This window comes from Panthera tigris, chromosome A2, assembly GCF_018350195.1.
Source record: "Panthera tigris isolate Pti1 chromosome A2, P.tigris_Pti1_mat1.1, whole genome shotgun sequence".
NCBI lineage: Eukaryota > Metazoa > Chordata > Mammalia > Carnivora > Felidae > Panthera > Panthera tigris.
Window position 1 is genome coordinate 159,766,701 of NC_056661.1, and position 17,284 is coordinate 159,783,984.

General features: G+C 45.8%; 1 protein-coding gene across 1 annotated transcript in view; it reads left to right on the plus strand.

Moving 5' to 3' along the window:
* CNTNAP2 (contactin associated protein 2) overlaps nt 1-17,284 on the plus strand; it is a 1,960,721-nt gene that overhangs the window by 1,799,574 nt on the left and 143,863 nt on the right. Inside the window, exons 19-20 of the mRNA XM_042974552.1 lie at nt 2,984-3,220; nt 12,234-12,367. Coding sequence (XP_042830486.1) covers nt 2,984-3,220; nt 12,234-12,367 — 371 coding nt within the window. The remainder of the gene's footprint in view (nt 1-2,983; nt 3,221-12,233; nt 12,368-17,284) is intronic.

Consider the following 17,284-nt stretch of genomic DNA (forward strand, 5'->3'; position numbering starts at 1 on the left):
GGGATTTGATCTTGAGTTTCAACCACCAGATACATTTCTCTCTTCCAATACGTTGCCCCTGTCTCTGTCCCTCTTGGCTTGTTCAGAGGACTCCACGACCTCCAGGCACCAGCTCGACCCTTTCTCTCCTGCGTGGCCCAAAGACGTTCTCAGATAATGAGCCCTCGTCCTCTGGTAGAACCTCTCTGGTGGCCCAGTGAACCCCCTGGTGTGTCTGCTTCAGGCGACCTGCCCTGCTTGCACCCCTTGACTGACCCCCTCGCCCAACCCCAGCCCCCACCATCTGTTAGACACTTTCTTTTTTTAAATTTTTTTAAATGTTTATTTATTTTTGAGACCATGTGAGAGACAGAGTGCAAGCAGTGGAGGGGCAGACAGAGGGAGACACAGAATCCGAAGCGGGCTCCAGGCTCCGAGCTGTCAGCCCAGAGCCCGACTCGGGGCTGGAACTCATGAACCGTGAGATCATGACCTGAGCTGAAGTTGGACGCTCAGCCGACTGAGCCACTCAGGTGCCCCTGTTAGACACTTTCACAGCAGCTGGCCTAGGAGCATCCGTCTGTCCCACTGGGCTCTGAACTGCTGAGCTCAGTGATTACCTCTTTCTCGTTCACTGTTTCCCCAACGCCCAACCTAAAATGTAGTGGGGCGCTAATGAGTCTTGCATAAACAACTGATGATGTAAAAAGAACGTTATGACTTTCACCCGAGGTATGATCCCTCTGACCGCACTGTCTCTGCTCCAAGCATTGATGCACGCTGCTCCCTCAACTAGAAAGCTGGGCTTCCCGCCATGTTGACATAGCCTCTGGTCCTTTGAGTCTCGGCTTCCTGTCTTTTCTCCCAGACGTCTTCCCTGGCCCCTTTTAGACAGGGCCGGTGCCCCTCATATTCCAGGACCCCCTGTATCACCTGGTCCTGTGCTTACCCCACTGCGTTCTGATGATGCCTGGTCATCTAAATCCTCTAGATCCAGAGCTTGATAGGAGCAAGGATTGTAACCTCAGCAGACAGCAGACAGCACTCGATAGATGTCTGCTGAAAGCATGGGAAAGCCAACTCAGGATCCTGCAAGCTCGGATGAGGGTTCTCATCACACAATCTGCTGAGTTAACCTCCATAACACTCACCAGAAAGATTGCAAATTGTTGACATGTGTCTCCCGTGCCCTCTGCTGGACAGAAAGGTCTCCCAGTATGGCATCAGACATCCCAGTAAGTCATTCAGTGACTAGCGTGGATTAAGCATTGTTTAATCCTGTGTTTCCCATCAAAGGTCCTTGCGTTTCAAGCAAGGCAGCTCTTAATTATGTAAGACAGTCTCACATGCTGCAGGTTGCTTAGCAGGGTAACAGGTTGGTTAGCAAGTTGACACGGTTAATAGGTAGGTCCGGATCCGTCCACAGGTGCCTGACTCCAGACCCTGATTCATGACTCCGCACCAAATCTGTTCTAGACTTATTTAACACAGACAAATTTCTGAATTTCCAGCTGAGAGAACCCTTTTGGAATTTGTCCTCTCCTACTCATGACAATTGAGCTGCATTTCCCAAATATGTTCTTCACGGTATTAATTTGGTGGACGTTGGGTGTTGTGAGAATAACAGGTTCCATAGGCAATGAAGTTTGAGAAATACTTTCAGAAGGGCACGTGCAGAGGGAAAGGGAGCTGTGGCAATGAGGACCAAACAAATCTGGAGAGGGAACCTCAGCCTTCACCCTGAGTTAGGAGGTGATGTTGGAACACTGGGGAGCAAACAGTGGGAGAATCAACAGAGGGGCTGAGCTGCCAGGAAGTGATTAAGAACCAATTAGCAATGATTAGGCCATCAACAAACACCAAAGAAGGGCTAGCAACTGTTCTTTTAACTTCTTAATAGTAGTAATAATACTATATTCACTATATTCACTATTTTCACTATTTTCACTATTATTGTCTCTCTTTCACGTATAAAATACTGAGGCCTCAAGAAGTTGGTTAAGGGGCGCCTGGGTGGCTCAGTCGGTTAACCATCCAACTCTTGGTTTGGACTCAGGTCGTGATCTCACGGTTCATGACGTCAAGCCCTGCATCGGGCTCTGTGCTCGGCACAGAGCCTGCTTGGAATTCTCTCTCTCTCTCCCTCTTTCTCTGCCCCTCCCCTGTTTGCACTCTCCAACGCTCAAAATAAGTAAATAAACTTAAAAAAAAAAAAAGAAATTAAGTAACTTCCCATAAAACCACACAGCTAATTTATGGCCAGATTCAAACCCAGTTCTCTCTAGCTTCACGTCTTGTGATGTTAAGCACTGTGCCCAAAGCCTTCTGGGACTTCCCCAGGGTTTTGCAGAGGGCTCTCCTTTGTGAACGTCCAAACTAACTCCAGTCTCAAAGAGGGTACCCAGGAGCTCCTTAAACTGGTGTTTATGTTATACCACTTCCTTTATTTCCAGGGTTATCTCTTCTACCTAAATTAGTTATTTGGCCTAAGTATTGTACATGAAAATTTTTTCCAGTATGATTTCAGTTTCTTAATTTTTATTAATATTTTTTAATTTTTTTTAACGTTTATTCATTTTTGAGAGAGAGAGAGGATGTGAGCAGGGGAAGGGCAGAAAGAGAGGGAGACACAGAATCTGAAGCAGACTCCAGACTCTGAGCTGTCAGCACAGAGCCCAACGCGGGGCTCGAACTCATCCGTGAGATCATGACCTGAGCCGAAGTCGGACGCCCAACTGACTAAGCCACCCAGGTGCCCCATTAATTTTTTTTTTTAATTTACCGACCTCCATACTTGATTTTTTTTTTTTGATATTCATGTTGATGAAATAAGATCCATCTCCATAGAAGGTAGCCCAATCTGATCCCCTCCCGGAGTCAGGACCTGCCCTCTGAACTGAGGCTACTACAAAATTAACAGTTTACCTGAGCTTAAGTTGTTGTCGGTATCAGCATATCCGATTTCTCTTCGTTTTTCAATTTTCTGTCTTTTTCTTTTCAACAGATGTCGGTGCATTTTTTGAAGAAGGGATGTGGCTACGGTATAACTTCCAGGCATCGGGGGTCAGTGCCAAAGAGTCGGGCAGTAGGTCAGACATGTCCCCGGATCAGAACAACTCCCCTCCGGACCTGACCCACGAGGGGATCCACTTCAGCTTCAGTACCACCAAGGCGCCCTGCATCCTTCTGTATGTCAGTTCTTTCACGACAGACTTCTTGGCCGTTCTCATCAAACCCACTGGTAAGGACAAGGATGCCTAAGCTTTGCTACTTCATGTTGGGTGGACAGAATGTTCTAGAAAGTCTGGGTTGTTCTTGCCTCGTCCTTTATTCCCCACAGGACATTGAGCAAGTCACCCAAGTCTTTGAATCTCGTATCCCGGTAGGAGAGCCAAGAAAGGAACTTGTCCGTTGAGTGCTTTCTAGCAATGTGTCGTAGTAATCTTGCTAAGGCATGTCGCGTTCTTTACAAGAATCATATTACATGAAAATGAGATGGCTTCGTATGTGTGATGATTTTTTTTTTTTTGGTTCCTGTCAAACAAATACATTCACTGCTGTACTAAATAGAGATGAGCTTTGAAGTCGTGGAATTAATTTAATATAAATCAATGAGTTACCCTGATTTATGATAATGTATCAGTAGGTTCCTACAGAACATATATAACTTTCAATAGAAATAGAAAAACAGAAACGTTTTCATTCCTAATCCCTCTCAGAATTTTGCATTCATAAAATATATCCCATAAAATAAAATATATTCATAAGGCTTGCTTAAAGCAGGAGTGTATTCACACTTGTAACGTCTGGGACCATCTTGATCTCCAAATAGGCATGGAACTCAAGAGGGTCAGAGTGAGACTACAGTTGCTGTCCTGTGTGAATATACCAGTGGGTTTATGATCTTTCAGAGAAGTCCAAGCAGTCCTAAAAATACATAAGTGTGCCAAACACTGAGGGTTCCATTCCTCTTAGAAAACTTTAATTCTAAGACGCTTAAAAGTTTTAATAAAATTGTTTTTTCAAAAATAGAAATATTGTAGGTCTATCAGGGAGCAGATGTCTCTCCTTCATTTCCCAGAGAGATTATATGGGCTGAGAAGTGGACACAACCTCTCTCATTGCCCCCACCATCTTGCTCTGCAGTGATTATTCTTAAAGATCAGGATTGTCTCCCATGGGAGCAAAAATTATCATTATGAACCCAGGTCAGCTTGAGTTTTAAAACCTAGTAAATTCTTAGACTTCTTCTCTGGACAATTCACTCTTGGTTAAAAAGTTTAGAGACAAGGGGCTCCTGGGTGGCTCAGTCAGTTACGCGTCCGACTTCGGCTCAGGTCGTGATCTCGCAGTTCGTGAGTTCAAGCCCCGTGTCGGGCTCTGTGCTGACAGCTCGGAGCCTGGAGCCTGCTTCGGATTCTGTGTCTCCCTCACTCTCTGCCCCTCCCCCGCTTGGAGGGGCAGAAATAAGCCAAACACCAGACAAAGATGCAGCATGAGAATGTTCCTCTATTATTATTCTCTTATTATTTGTAAAAATAAATATGAGGAAAGACCTTGAAGTTCAACTGTAGTAAAATGGTTAGTAAAAGAGGGAGTCAGCATTTTAAGGACTACCATGTATCCATTAAGAGTAACATTTATGGAGAAAAGAGCGTGGAGAAAAAAGTTGTATGTAATTCAATGTTAAATGAAAAAAAAAAAAAAAGGCAAGCTACCACCTCGACTATATAATATCAGCTTAGCTCTGTGAAAAATGTGGATAGAAAACAAAAACGCCATAACATGAGCAGAAAGCACCTCTTGTTTGTTGGTTTGCTTCTCCTGCTACTCTTTTATAAATGTCAAATGCTCGCAAGGCATCGGAAAAGATAATAAGTAAAATCAATGAGGAAGCCGAAGAAAAAAAGGACATGGCCCCTGCTTTCCAGAAGTTCATGAGTTAAGCTTCTTTCCCCCTGGATCGGGTTAAATGGATTTTCAGTGCGACGAGGCTCTCCACTTCTGTGCCCCAACCTCCCAGAGCCCAGGGGTGGTGCTCACATGTGGCTTCTCAAGGCTTTATGAACTTTTCCCAGAAGCTGCCGTGCTATCTACTCCTTAAGTCACTGCCACATTAAACTGCAGTCCCCATGGGGCGCCTGGGTGGCTCAGTCGGTTGGGCGGCCGACTTCGGTTCAGGTCACGATCTCACGGTCCGTGAGTTCGAGCCCCGCGTCGGGCTCTGCGCTGACGGCTCGGAGCCCGGAGCCTGTTTCGGATTCTGTGTCTCCCTCTCTCTGACCCTCCCCTGTTCATGCTCTGTCTCTCCCTGTCTCAAAAATAAATAAAACGTTAAAAAAAAATTTTAAATGCAGTCCCCAACAATATCAGTAACTCTCATTCCCACAACCTATGCCTGTCCCTGTGAACACTCATGCTTGTGTTGATGGGCGTTCTTCGCGGCAAGGGTTTCGAGTAATCAGTTCCACATTGGTGCTACCATTTAATGATGCCCCAAGGGGTGCTGTGTTGCAGCTGCATTAATTCCTGTGAGCCACACAACCACAAAGTAGACACCGCTCTTCATCCCCTTTCAGCAGATGATAAAACTGGAGTACAGTGAGGTCAGGTGACGTTCACCCTCATCTGGCGATCTGGTTCCAGGCCCAGAGCTTTGCCACTCTCTCCACACTGCAGAGAGTTCTAGAACACCCTCCATGCATCTGGAAAGCATAACCAGTTGGCTTCTTTCTATTTTACAAGGCCGTCCTCAAACGACTAATGAAAATTTGTTTTTCTCAGGGCCCCTGGGTGGCTCAGTTGGTTAAGCATCCGACTCTTGGTTTCTGCGCAGGTCATGATCTCGAGGTTTGTGAGTTTGAGCCCCGCATGAGGCTCAGTGCTGACAGGGTGCATCCTGCTTCGGAAGCCCTTTCTTCCTCTCTCTGCCCCTCCCCAGCTTGTGCTTGCTCCCTCTCTCTCTCTCTCTCAAAAATAAACATTGAAAAAAATTTTTTTAATAATTTATACTACAGAATTTGTTTTTCTCATGCTTCAAAGACTGTGTTTTTTATTAATTGGTATTTAAAGTTAGAAATATTTGAAGAATTCATTCAGCAAGGACTATGCCAAACTATCAGGCCAAAATTAAAGACTAGGAAGTCTTGACGGAACGCCCTGCCATCCTTCAAACGTAACAACACATTGAAGGCTTTATTGACATCGCTGCTCCGGAACCAGACCCTCTGGTCCTCCCCCAGACCCTGTGCTTCTGACAGTGCAGGCGTCGCCCAGACACCCAGATTCCCAGGTGTGCCACCATTCCCAAATGCTCCATCATCCCCCTTGAGGGACGTGTCCCTGGGGAACGTCGCTGTCTTTTCTTCCCCACCGCTGGTCTCCTGGAAGATGCCTTCGAATTCGATGCTCCCCGACGTCGCTCCTGCCATGGCATACATGGACAATTCTTACATGTGAGTGGCGCTTGAACAAATGGACGAGGCTGTGTTTGGGATGCCACTGACCCAGGGACTCCATCCAATGGCCGGGGCTCCTTCAGGTCTGCTGAGGTCTTGGGGGAGCCAGGCTCCTGGCACCTGTTACCCCCACAAGGGATGGCAGTGCGCTCTGACCCCTCCCTCTCCCTGTTTCCAGTCCCTCCCCACCTCGCTCTTACCCACCACAGCCTTCGTGCACAAGGTCCCTCATCATGCATCAGTAGGGCCCTCCTCCCCCAGGAAGAGCAGGAGGAATCCCAAATCATGCAGCCTGCCCTTTGAGACCCTGGGCTCCGGGGTGAGAGCTCCGAGTGTAGAACCCGAACGTCCGGGTTTCAATCTGCTTCGTGCCCAGCGCCCTCTTCTGTAAAACGGGGTCTCCCTCACGGTGGGGGGGTGGTGGTAGTCCAGACAGTTGCTGTAAAGCACTGCCCTGTCCCTTCGCAGTCTGAAGTCCACGTCAGTGGCAACAGGTGCTCTGGTTAGCAGTTCCTGCTACCCACGGTCCACAGGTGGGATCTACAGCCTGCCACGTGTCCAGCGCCCCACCACCCTCCTCTTCCTCATCATTCCCCAAATGCATGTGACACCCCTGTTCCTGCCCACTCAGCCCAAAGAACTGCAGCTCCCTCTTGGCTCCGACACCTGACTTTCATTCTAGGGCCAGACGGAGCCTCACCTCCTTTCAGTGACGTCTCCTTTCTTTCGACTCCTAGGACACTTCTTTTCAATGTCATTTGTCCAGCACTTAGCGCACCGGACTGCTATCCGTCTTTGTTATAAATATGCCCTGTCTTCTCAGCGAGATGAAAAGCCCCCCGCACTCCATCTCCTGCCTACAATAGATGCCCCGTAAGTGTTTGGTGAGGGTAATGATGACGGCCAGGAGAGAGTAAATCTGTTAAGCACATTATTTCCCGCAGCCAATAAAAGAGCAGGTCCCTGTGACTGCTTTAATTCACTTGGGAGATGAACCAGAAATGCAAGAGAGGTATTTTCCCAGTTTAATAATATTTTATATTAATGGCAAATATTAATATTCTCCCTCCCATCATTTAGCGGCCCTCTTGTACTATTATTTGAAAGGAATAAATATATCGCTTAAATTTTATTATTCAAGAATATTGCCATTCCTGTTTATGGATATCTGCTACGTATAAATTTAACGTTCCAAATCGTCTGTTTTCTCAAAGCAAATCATTTCAGTTGCCATTAAGTGAGGCAGTTACCGAAATTTTAAATCATATTTGCAAAGAAAGAAAGGCAGAAAAGGGAAAAAAATTGGATTCAGCAGCGCTTTTCATGGGCACTGGACAAATGTGTTCTGAAGAAATGAATAAATAAATGATGAATGAATACAGCTGTGTATTTGAGAAAACTGGCTGTGATTATACAGGGTCCACGCACGAGAAGTAGGGAGTCAACACTCAAGGCAATCAACTTGTTTTTCTGCATGTAACCAAACAACTGTCTAATCACTTCCTGTTCGGTCCCAAATAATAGACTGTTTGTAATGCTATTAGGGGAAAGGGAAAAAATAGGGTAAAACGCTGAAGGGTGCGGAGAGAAGCAGCTCAGGAAAAGGGAGCAGCGTATCCAAAGGTCCTGGGGTAGAAAGGAGAATTGTATTTTCTAGGGGATAACAGAAGTCCAAGGTAGCTGGAATGTAAAATGTGACAGAGTAAATGGCATCATTTGAAAATAACAGACAGAACTCAGATCAGACAGGGCATCATACACTCTACTTAGAATGTATCTCTTCATCCTATGAGCAACTGGAAGGCTTTGAAGAGTTTTTAGTGGACCAGTGAAATAGTCCGTGATGCACTTTGTTTTTGTTTGTGTTTGGTTTTTTCTAAGTAGGGCTTGAACTCAGGGCTTGAACTCATGACCCTGAGATCAAGACCTGAGCTGAGACCAAGAGTCAGATGCTTAATCAAATGAGCCACCCAGGCACCCCTCAATTATGCATTTTTCAAAATGGTTATTTATTTATTTTGAGAGACAGAGAGCACAAGCAGGGGAGAGGCAAAGAGGGAAGGAGAGGATCCCGAGCAGGCTCAGCCCTGTCAGCACAGAGCCCGACATGGGGCTCGATCCCACAAACCATGAGATCATGACCTGAGCCGAAATCAAGAGTCAGATGCCCAACTGACTGAGCCACCCAGGTGACCCTCATTTATGCATTTTGAAGAACTCTCTCTGCAAAAGAAAAAAACACAGAAGCAGGGAGACCATCATTCATTCATTCAACAAACATTTTTTCAGTACCTACTAAGTATCAGACATTATTCTGGAAATTAGGAATAAAGTATAGAGAATAGAAACAAAGATTCTTACTCTCATGAGGAAAAACTAAGGCAGAAAAGGGAAGGCCTGCCCAAGGAAAAGAAGTGGGTAAATTCTTCTTTTAATGAGGAACTCACAGAAATAATCACTGAGAAGACAACATGTGAGCAAAGACCTAAAGGGGGGGAGAGGTCAGCCATGCAGATAACTGGGAATAAGTGAGCATCCGGGACAGAAGAGCCAGCCAGCGCAAAGGTCCTGAGGCAGGAACATGCTGGCTTCTGAGGAAATAGCAAGGAGGCTAATGTGGACTGGTGAGGAGTAGCAAAGAGGAGAATAAGAGATTATCTTAGATCTTACAGGAAAAGATCATGCAGGGCCTGGTGAGCCATGATGAAGACTGGTTTTTTACTTTGAGTGAGATTGGAACCCATGGAGGGTCCTGAGCAGAGGATCCCTCTGACCGCCCTCTCAGAAGGGCCTGGGTCGGTGGGGGCAGAGCCCGGTTGGGGTAGGAGAGGTGGAGGAATGGTGGAAGCAGGGAGGTTTGTTAGAATGCAGGAGAGTACCGTAATCCAGGCAAATGATGCTGGTGGTGTGGTCCAGGGAGTGGAAACGGAGGTGATGAAAAATAAGTGTCGGGGTGTATTTTAAAGATAGAGCCAGGGTGCCTGGGTGGCTCAGTCAGCAGAGCGTCTGACCCTTGATTTTGGCTCACGTCCTTATCTCACAGTTCGTGAGTTCGAGCCCCGCGTCAGGTGCTATGCAGACGGTGTGGAGCCTGCTTGGAATTCTCTCTCTCCCTCTCTCTCTGCCCCTCCCCTGATCTTTCTCTCTCTCTCTCTCTCTCTCTCTCTCTCTCTCTCTCTCTCAAAATAAATAAGTAAACACTAAAAAGAATAATAAAAAGTAATAAAGATAGAGCCAAGGAGATTTGCTGACAGATCTTGCGTTTAATATAGCGGGAAGAGGGAGAGCAGGGCTTTTGATAATAACCTCAAGTTTAAATAACCTGAAGTAGGTGGAAAATGGAGATGGGATACTTTGAGGGGGGGCGGCGAAGATCAATGTCTGGTTTTGCATATGTTGTGTTTGAAGTGCCAGTAAGACCTCTCCTTTCCTGGGATTGGTAGGGAGAGGAAGCACGGAGAAAGAGAGGACCCACCTCACAATGAAGTGAGGCCAGGAGGGCTCATTGTTAAGGAGAAACTGATTCACGGGGCTCCTGGGGGGCTCAGTCGGTTGAGCGTCCGACTTCGGCTCAGGTCATGATCTCGCGGTCTGTTGAGTTCCAGCCCCGCATCGAGCTCTGTGCTGATGGCTCAGAGCCTGGAGCCTGCTTCGGATTCTGTGTCTCTGTCTCTCTCTGCCCCTCCCCTGCTCGTGCTCTGTCTCTGTCTAGCTCTCAATAATAAATAAACATTTAAAAAACTTTTTGAAAAAGGAGAAACTGATTCAGATCAGGTGATGCAGTTAGAAGACGATGCAGGTGAAGCCCAGGTGGTGGCCGTCAGGTCCCTGATGTCACGTGGCCAGCACCAAGGCACAGAGACAGGTCAGCTCATCTGCATTGGCCAGGAAGAAGGCTCCTCTAGGGTCCACACAGGGCACTCCGGTGCCAGGAGGTGCTTGTGCTTCCCTGAGATGGAGAGAGCGAGTGAAACACACTTAGGAGGTGAAAATCAACAGCTTGGTTGAAACGCTCGAAGCAAACAAACCTAGGATAAAATACTAAGGTAAAACGTAGAACTACGGAAGGTTTGTCAAATTGGACCAGAAGGCAAAATTAGGAAATACAATTAATTCTCAATTAATCTGATGAATGCTGCTTTCAGTTCCAGGAACACGGTGCAGTATTTAAACGACACCTGTAATGCTACGATGCCTAAATAAGGGAGGGCAGTGTTTAGAAACTATTGCACTTATGTATGAACATACAGATATGGAAGGGCATGATCGATTTCTGCGAAAAGATACCGCAAAATATTTAGAGTAGCTATCCCTGGATGGTGGAATTTCTGGTGACTTTCCGTTATTTATTTTCTTCTTGCTGTTTACTTTCTAAGTTTTCATCATCATGTTTTATTTCACAACTTAAAGATCAGGGTATCAGTTTTGTTCCTCTGGTAGGTCACAAAGACCCTGTGAGATGACTTACAGCTGGTCACTCTGGCCAGATTGCTGGCCCTGTCTTTAAGCGATGGGATGTCGAAAGCTACTAACGGGGCGCCTGGGTGGCTCAGTCGGTTAAGCGGCTGACTTCAGCTCAGGTCATGATCTCACGGTCCGTGAGGGCTGTGAGTTCTAGCCCCGCGTCGGGCTCTGTGCTGACAGCTCAGAGCCTGGAGCCTGTTTCAGATTCTGTGTCTCTCTCTCTCTGACCCTCCCCTGTTCATGCTCTGTCTCTCTCTGTCTCAAAAATAAATAAATATAAAAAAAAAAGAAAGCTACTAACATGAAGATTCCAATTTGAGTTAAAAATGAGATAAGGGGTGCCTGGGTGGCTCGGTTGGTTAAGCGTCCGACTTTGGCTCAGGTCATGATCTCACGGTCCGTGAGTTCGAGCCCTGCATCAGGCTCTGTGCTGACCGCTCAGAGCCTGGAGCCTGTTTCAGATTCTGTGTCTCCCTCTCTCTCTGCCCCTCCCCTGTTCATGCTCTGTCTCTCTCTGTCTCAAAAATAAATAAAATTTTTTTAAAAAATGAGATAAAAAAATTGATGCATGTAAAAATCATAAATAAATACAAGTTATGTTTGCGGTGCAGATTAATTAACAGCAGGATCTAGAATACTTTATTTCTCTTTTTGAATATTGTCTGTCATCACTGGGGAGAAGCAAGATGGAGAGGAGAAAAGAATAACGTGTTGAGGTGAAATGAGTCAGAACTTAGGAGGAGTAAGGCTTGGGGGGCCCGGGAAGCCCATCTTTCCTTTAATTTGCGTTCGGAATGATGGAGTCCCTAACCTAGAATAAAACGCATCGCTTCGTTTTCTTGGTCTCAGCGAAGCCCCCCAATATCCCGCGTGTTTATCTTTAGTAAATTATGTTTATTTTTAATATTGTATGCTCATGATTCTTTTATATGCCAAATGTCACACTTCGCCGATGGTGTGAGCCCATCCCTGCGTCCTGCGCTCACATTGTATTTCACGAAGTGCTTTGTCAGTCTACAGGCGTCTCCACGGTCCTATATTGTATACGTTCTCATTCTCCTTCCCAGGCACAGTTCCAGATTGGACCATTTACACCATTTGCTGCTTCAACTTTGAGATGACGGTCCCTGAGAGCTCACTGTTGTGAGACTGTAAACTCTCGTGCGGCTGGTGCCCTCAACCCTTACCGTCTGGTGTCCCACTGAGCTGGTGTCAGAACTCAGAACGGAAGCAGAACTGGAGGACAGCGAAGGGTGCAAACCTGAGAGGAAGTGACCTGAAAGTGACACCTGATGCCAGAACTTACAGAGTTTTTTTCTTTTCCTTATATAGGAAGCCTACAGATTCAGTACAACCTGGGCGGAACCAGACAGCCATATAACATTGATGTAGACCACAGGAACATGGCCAATGGACAGCCCCACAGTGTCAACATCACCCGTCACGAGAGGACCATAATTCTCAAGGTATCCATGTGTGTCCGTGTCAGCTGTACGTCTTAGAGTATTATAATCTCTACGCGCTGTTCTACGTGGATGCTGGTTTCGTTTTGGGTGGTGGGGGCAGGTGGAAGAGACCCGTACTATACCTTCTCCTACAAACCCCTAGCTAGCGAGGGCGAAAGAAGTGTCGTTTATTAAAGGAGAGTCAGTGACAGAGTTGATGGCACAGACATTTCTTAGGGAGGAGGTAGAATAAATGTTTGCTATGTATATTCTTTGTAACTCTCAGACTCACACATCTATCAGTCTCCTGTTTTTATCTATCGTGCCATCTTTTTTCTCCATGTTGTCAGATGCCTGAAGCTCATCATGTTTCCCAGCGAAGGTTATTTCGGTTTATCTGACCTACTTCTTTCACTGCTCTGACACAATATGAATAACGTGGGTTGTTGTTGTTGTTTTCTTCTTCTTCTTCTTCTTCTTCTTCTTCTTCTTCTTCTTCTTCTTCTTCTTCTTCTTCTTCGGATGCTTTGCTTTAAAAATCTTCAAAACACAGACCTTCCCCGAATCTCAGACTCTGGTTGTTGGCTCTGAACACACAAAGGGATGGTGTTGCTACGACAGTCAAATTTTATTTCAGGTTCATTGATTGTCCCTGCCCCCACCACTGATTTTTAACAATGGAGAAACCAGCCTGGGAGACACCATGAATAAAACATAGCATGAGGAGGTCTCCCTGGGAACGAAGCCAGAAAGATCAAGGATGGGAACTGTCACTGCATTCTCTAGAAGGAGTTCAAAATAGATACCTGTCAGGAAGAAGAACCGCAGGGGGACACTGTTTTGTCAGCAGAGTGGAGTGTCATTTGGCAGGGGCTCAGCCGCCACTCAGACCGCATTCGGATCCGGCTGGTTGCTGGGGGAAGTTCAGGCTGCAGAGAAAAGGCACGACCAGCCCTGTGTCTTTCTGAGCAGTGGTGGATGTCAAATTCATAACTTGATACGGAGTTTATGCTTGGCCTTTAGCAGTAAATGCTGGAGGGTGTTTTAAGGACGGGTCTTTCCTAGGAAAATGACAGTGTGCAGTTACAGTTTACTGTACGATCCATCAAGTACGTGTCAAAAAGGTGAGCTCAGTGCCTGGCTCATATCAGAAGCTGCAGGGGCACCTGGGTGGCTCAGTCGGTTAAGCGTCCGGCTTCCGCTCAGGTCATGATGTCGCAGTTCGGGAGTTCGAGCCCCGCGTCAGGCTCTGTGCTGACAGCTCAGAGCCTGGAGCCTGCTTCAGATCTGCATCTCCCTCTCTCTCTGTCCTCCCCTGCTCATGCTCTGTCTCTCCCTCTCCCTCTAAAATAAATAAACATTAAAAAAAATTTTTAATAAAAAAGTAAAAATTTAAAAAAAAAAGAATAGGAGCCCAGTTCCAGAAAGAAAAAGAGACCTAAGAGGTGTTAAAACATTGGCCACACAACACTTTGAGGGTAGGAACAGCATAGACGTGTAATCAGGGTGACGGGGACCCCTCCGCTCCCTCTTCCTGGCACGTAGGGCAAGGCAATAGCACTGAGACTTCTGGATGTGTTTAGAAAGCCAGATGCCCCAATGCACTTGAACTCAACTAGGCAAGACCTTATGGTCCCTGAGTGCTCTGGTCTTTCTCATCCCAGTCTCTCCAGCCCAGCTCTGATGGAACATAAAGTTTAGGACGATGGCCAGAAAAAAAAAAAAACAACCAACATACGGCTTCTCCTTAAAGAAAAGTAGGTCAGACAGGGAGGCCTCATGGACCATGCTAGTAAATCCAAGGTTACCTTTAGAACTCTAGAAAATACCTTCTTTCTTTTTTTTTGTTTTTCTGGAAGCGGTCTACAAATCCACCTTGAGAACTTCTACAACCTTAAGAAAGTGTCGGAGAGCTATAGGAAAATGTTCATCATGATCATTTCTGTATGAAGGGATTACAAATGGTTTCATTTCCCCTAGAGTTTTCTGTATTTCCTCGTTGTCTCTTGTAAGCATGTGCTGCGTGCTTTTGGTGCGCGTTGCATTTTTATAATCAAAGAAAAACATGCAACCCAAGTAACTTCAACCCATTCTGAGAGCCCCCAGTTGTAACAGAATATAATGACAAAGATATTTGAATAATTTCAAATTAAAACGCACTTCTCATCAAAGAACAAAACTAAGGCTAATTCAAACAGGAATATAAAAACGCTATGCCTTTGGAATTAAGGCGAAATTTTATACGTTCACACACGCACAAACAGCACATAATTCCAATGATGTTTATCAGTGTTTATGGTGTTTTTAAAAGCAGGTTTGCTTTCCTAGCTGGGTTTGGCTAAAGCTAACATTAAATTAATTTGCATTCCCTGAGCACATACTGTCTGAAATGGTGCTGAGCCCTGGAGGGAAATTGACCTTGGATGAAACATTTGCTGCCAGAACACAAAGTGCCCCATCTCTACATAGATAATGAGGAGCTGACTCTAGGAGTCATCAGACCCGGGAGTGAGCCAGAACCCGTGACAACCCTCAAGTGGCATCATTTACGAAAACTCACAGTTGCACCGGGGATAATAGCTGAAGGCTTACGGCCAGTCAAGATGTAAAACAAACCCCGGGCAGGCAGAGAGCACCTGAAAAAGTAGTGTAGGTGATGAAAATGCATGCCAATTAGAAGAACCCAAGAACCGAAAACATTATAAGGAATAATTTCAAAGTCTTGTGTTACAAAGCCTTTCTTCTCACTTTCCTTCCTTCCTGATGTCCACAGCTTTGTCTCTTCTTCCTCCCCTTCCTTTCATCCCTCATCCCATTCCATGAGGGAGGTAATGTGGTTCACAGGCAGTCTGTACAACAAAATAGAGGATTGAAGCATGTCACAAAAGTATATACATATATACATATATATATATGTATACACACACACACACACACACATATTTACATGTCATGGGTTATATTTACTGGCATAAAAAGCTGCCCCGGGGGTGCCTGGGTGGCTCAGTAGGTTAAGCATCCGACTCTTGGTTTCGGCTCAGGTCATGAGCACGTGGTTCCGTGGGTAGCCTGGCAGCTACCTCTGGCCGGTAAGAAACTGAGTGGGTTTATAACAATAACAATAGTTATTATTACTGTTACAAAATAGTTCAAAAGTATGCACAACAACAGAGACTAATAAAACACGCGCCTCTGTGTCTATCAGCCGAACGCTACAAATTTTGGCATTTTGCTCTCTCTCTTCAGGATTTGTTTTTTTTTTCTTCTTTAATGCAGTGATAATCGAGGCCCTGGGTCCTCCTCGTTAGATAGTGAGCCCTGAGGAAGGCAGTGGGCAAGGCCTTCAGCAGCATTTCTGCCAACAGATGTGTTTTTCACAAGGCTGTTTGATGTAGCATCACTCGATGAGCATAACTTAAAAACGGATTTTGGTGCAAACAGTTCCGGGGGTGGAGGGGGTGACGGGCCCACGAAGGGGGCAAGGGGCCTATATGATACTCTGGCCTGATCCCAGGGGTCAAACTAGCTCCAAAAAAATGAATAAACTCTTTGTTCTTAAAATAACTATCACATATTTGGGAGCTTTGATGGAAGTTAGACAATATAGACAGAGCTCAGGGATATATTCTCTGGCATAGATACTCAGAGTCTGTATTCTCCACAAACCAAATGAACAGATGGTAACAATGTCATGTTCATTTTGGCTTTCATCTAACTGGAGGGCCATCCCATCTTTGCCAAGAAGAGGCTAACAGATTTCTCCCACCAGGAAAATTAAGGACTTTCTTTAAAAAATAACTCCCAAGTCCTCAAGAGCAAACGATGATTAGGTCCCGAAATTTTTGTGCCGCAGAGAGCATGTGACTTCAGTTGTTTTCATCAGGAATTTTCAAAATACGTGTTCCCCCCCCAAAAAAAAAACCACTTTTAAAATAAAATAAAGATGCTAATTTTTGACTGCTATTAATCAGAACTTCAACCAAATTACGTAAAAAGCAGCTGACAGTGGAGGTACATATCGAATATGCATCCTAAAAAGGGTCAGAGAAGTATACTCAAGGGCAACAGTGTGTGCTAAATGCTAGGGACAGAGAAAAAGATACAAATGTTAGGACAGCACCAGTTGCCTCTGCAAATTAACCCTAAAGTCTCAGTGGTTTAACCCAATGGAAGTCTGTCTTCTATAGTTTTAGAAAAGCAAAGTCCTGTGGCCCCTCGTAGTGATGGAATTGTGCTAGGCAGGTGCTCTAAGGACCCGCCCCCACCGTCCCTCCCCTCCCATCCCTTTGGCATTGGAAATAGTTCTTGACTAAACCAAATCTCTGTCCATTATTTGTGTGGCCCTCCATGGCTCTGTCCTCTGGGACACTCTGCCTTGTCCATCATCGGCGGTGGCCACCTCTGAATTGAGGGTTGCAGATAATGCATGCATTGAAGCATTGCATTTCCTGCAAGGGAAGGGTCCTCGAGGGTCCATGCCCTGCAAGCGTCAGTCACGCTGAGGGCTGTTTTACACTTATGAGTCTGTTGTAGACCAACTGTATTGGTTTCTTTGCCAATACGATTCCTCTAAAACCTGAGCCGGCTTCCGATCTGTTTGCTTCCTGTCAGTTTCATGTGCCAGTAGTAAACCCTACATCCTTTCCTGGACATAAAGCTTGGACATATGTACTCATTTGCTTCCATGCTGCTCTCTCAAGGTCACGACAGCTCTCTTGTGGCCATCTGGAACAAAAGGCATGGGCGGGCAGTAGAGACTAGTTTTTCCTTCACCCACGGAGCTAAGCCAGTTTGCGGAGCTGAGGAACCCGAATGTGCCTTTGTTGGTCAAATCTCCTTGCAGTTGATTTCTTATTCTCTGATGCAAGGCTCTAAAGCTTTGGACTTTTGTCTATTCCCTTTCACTGATGTTTGGAAACCAGCCAATTCTGTTCTGAA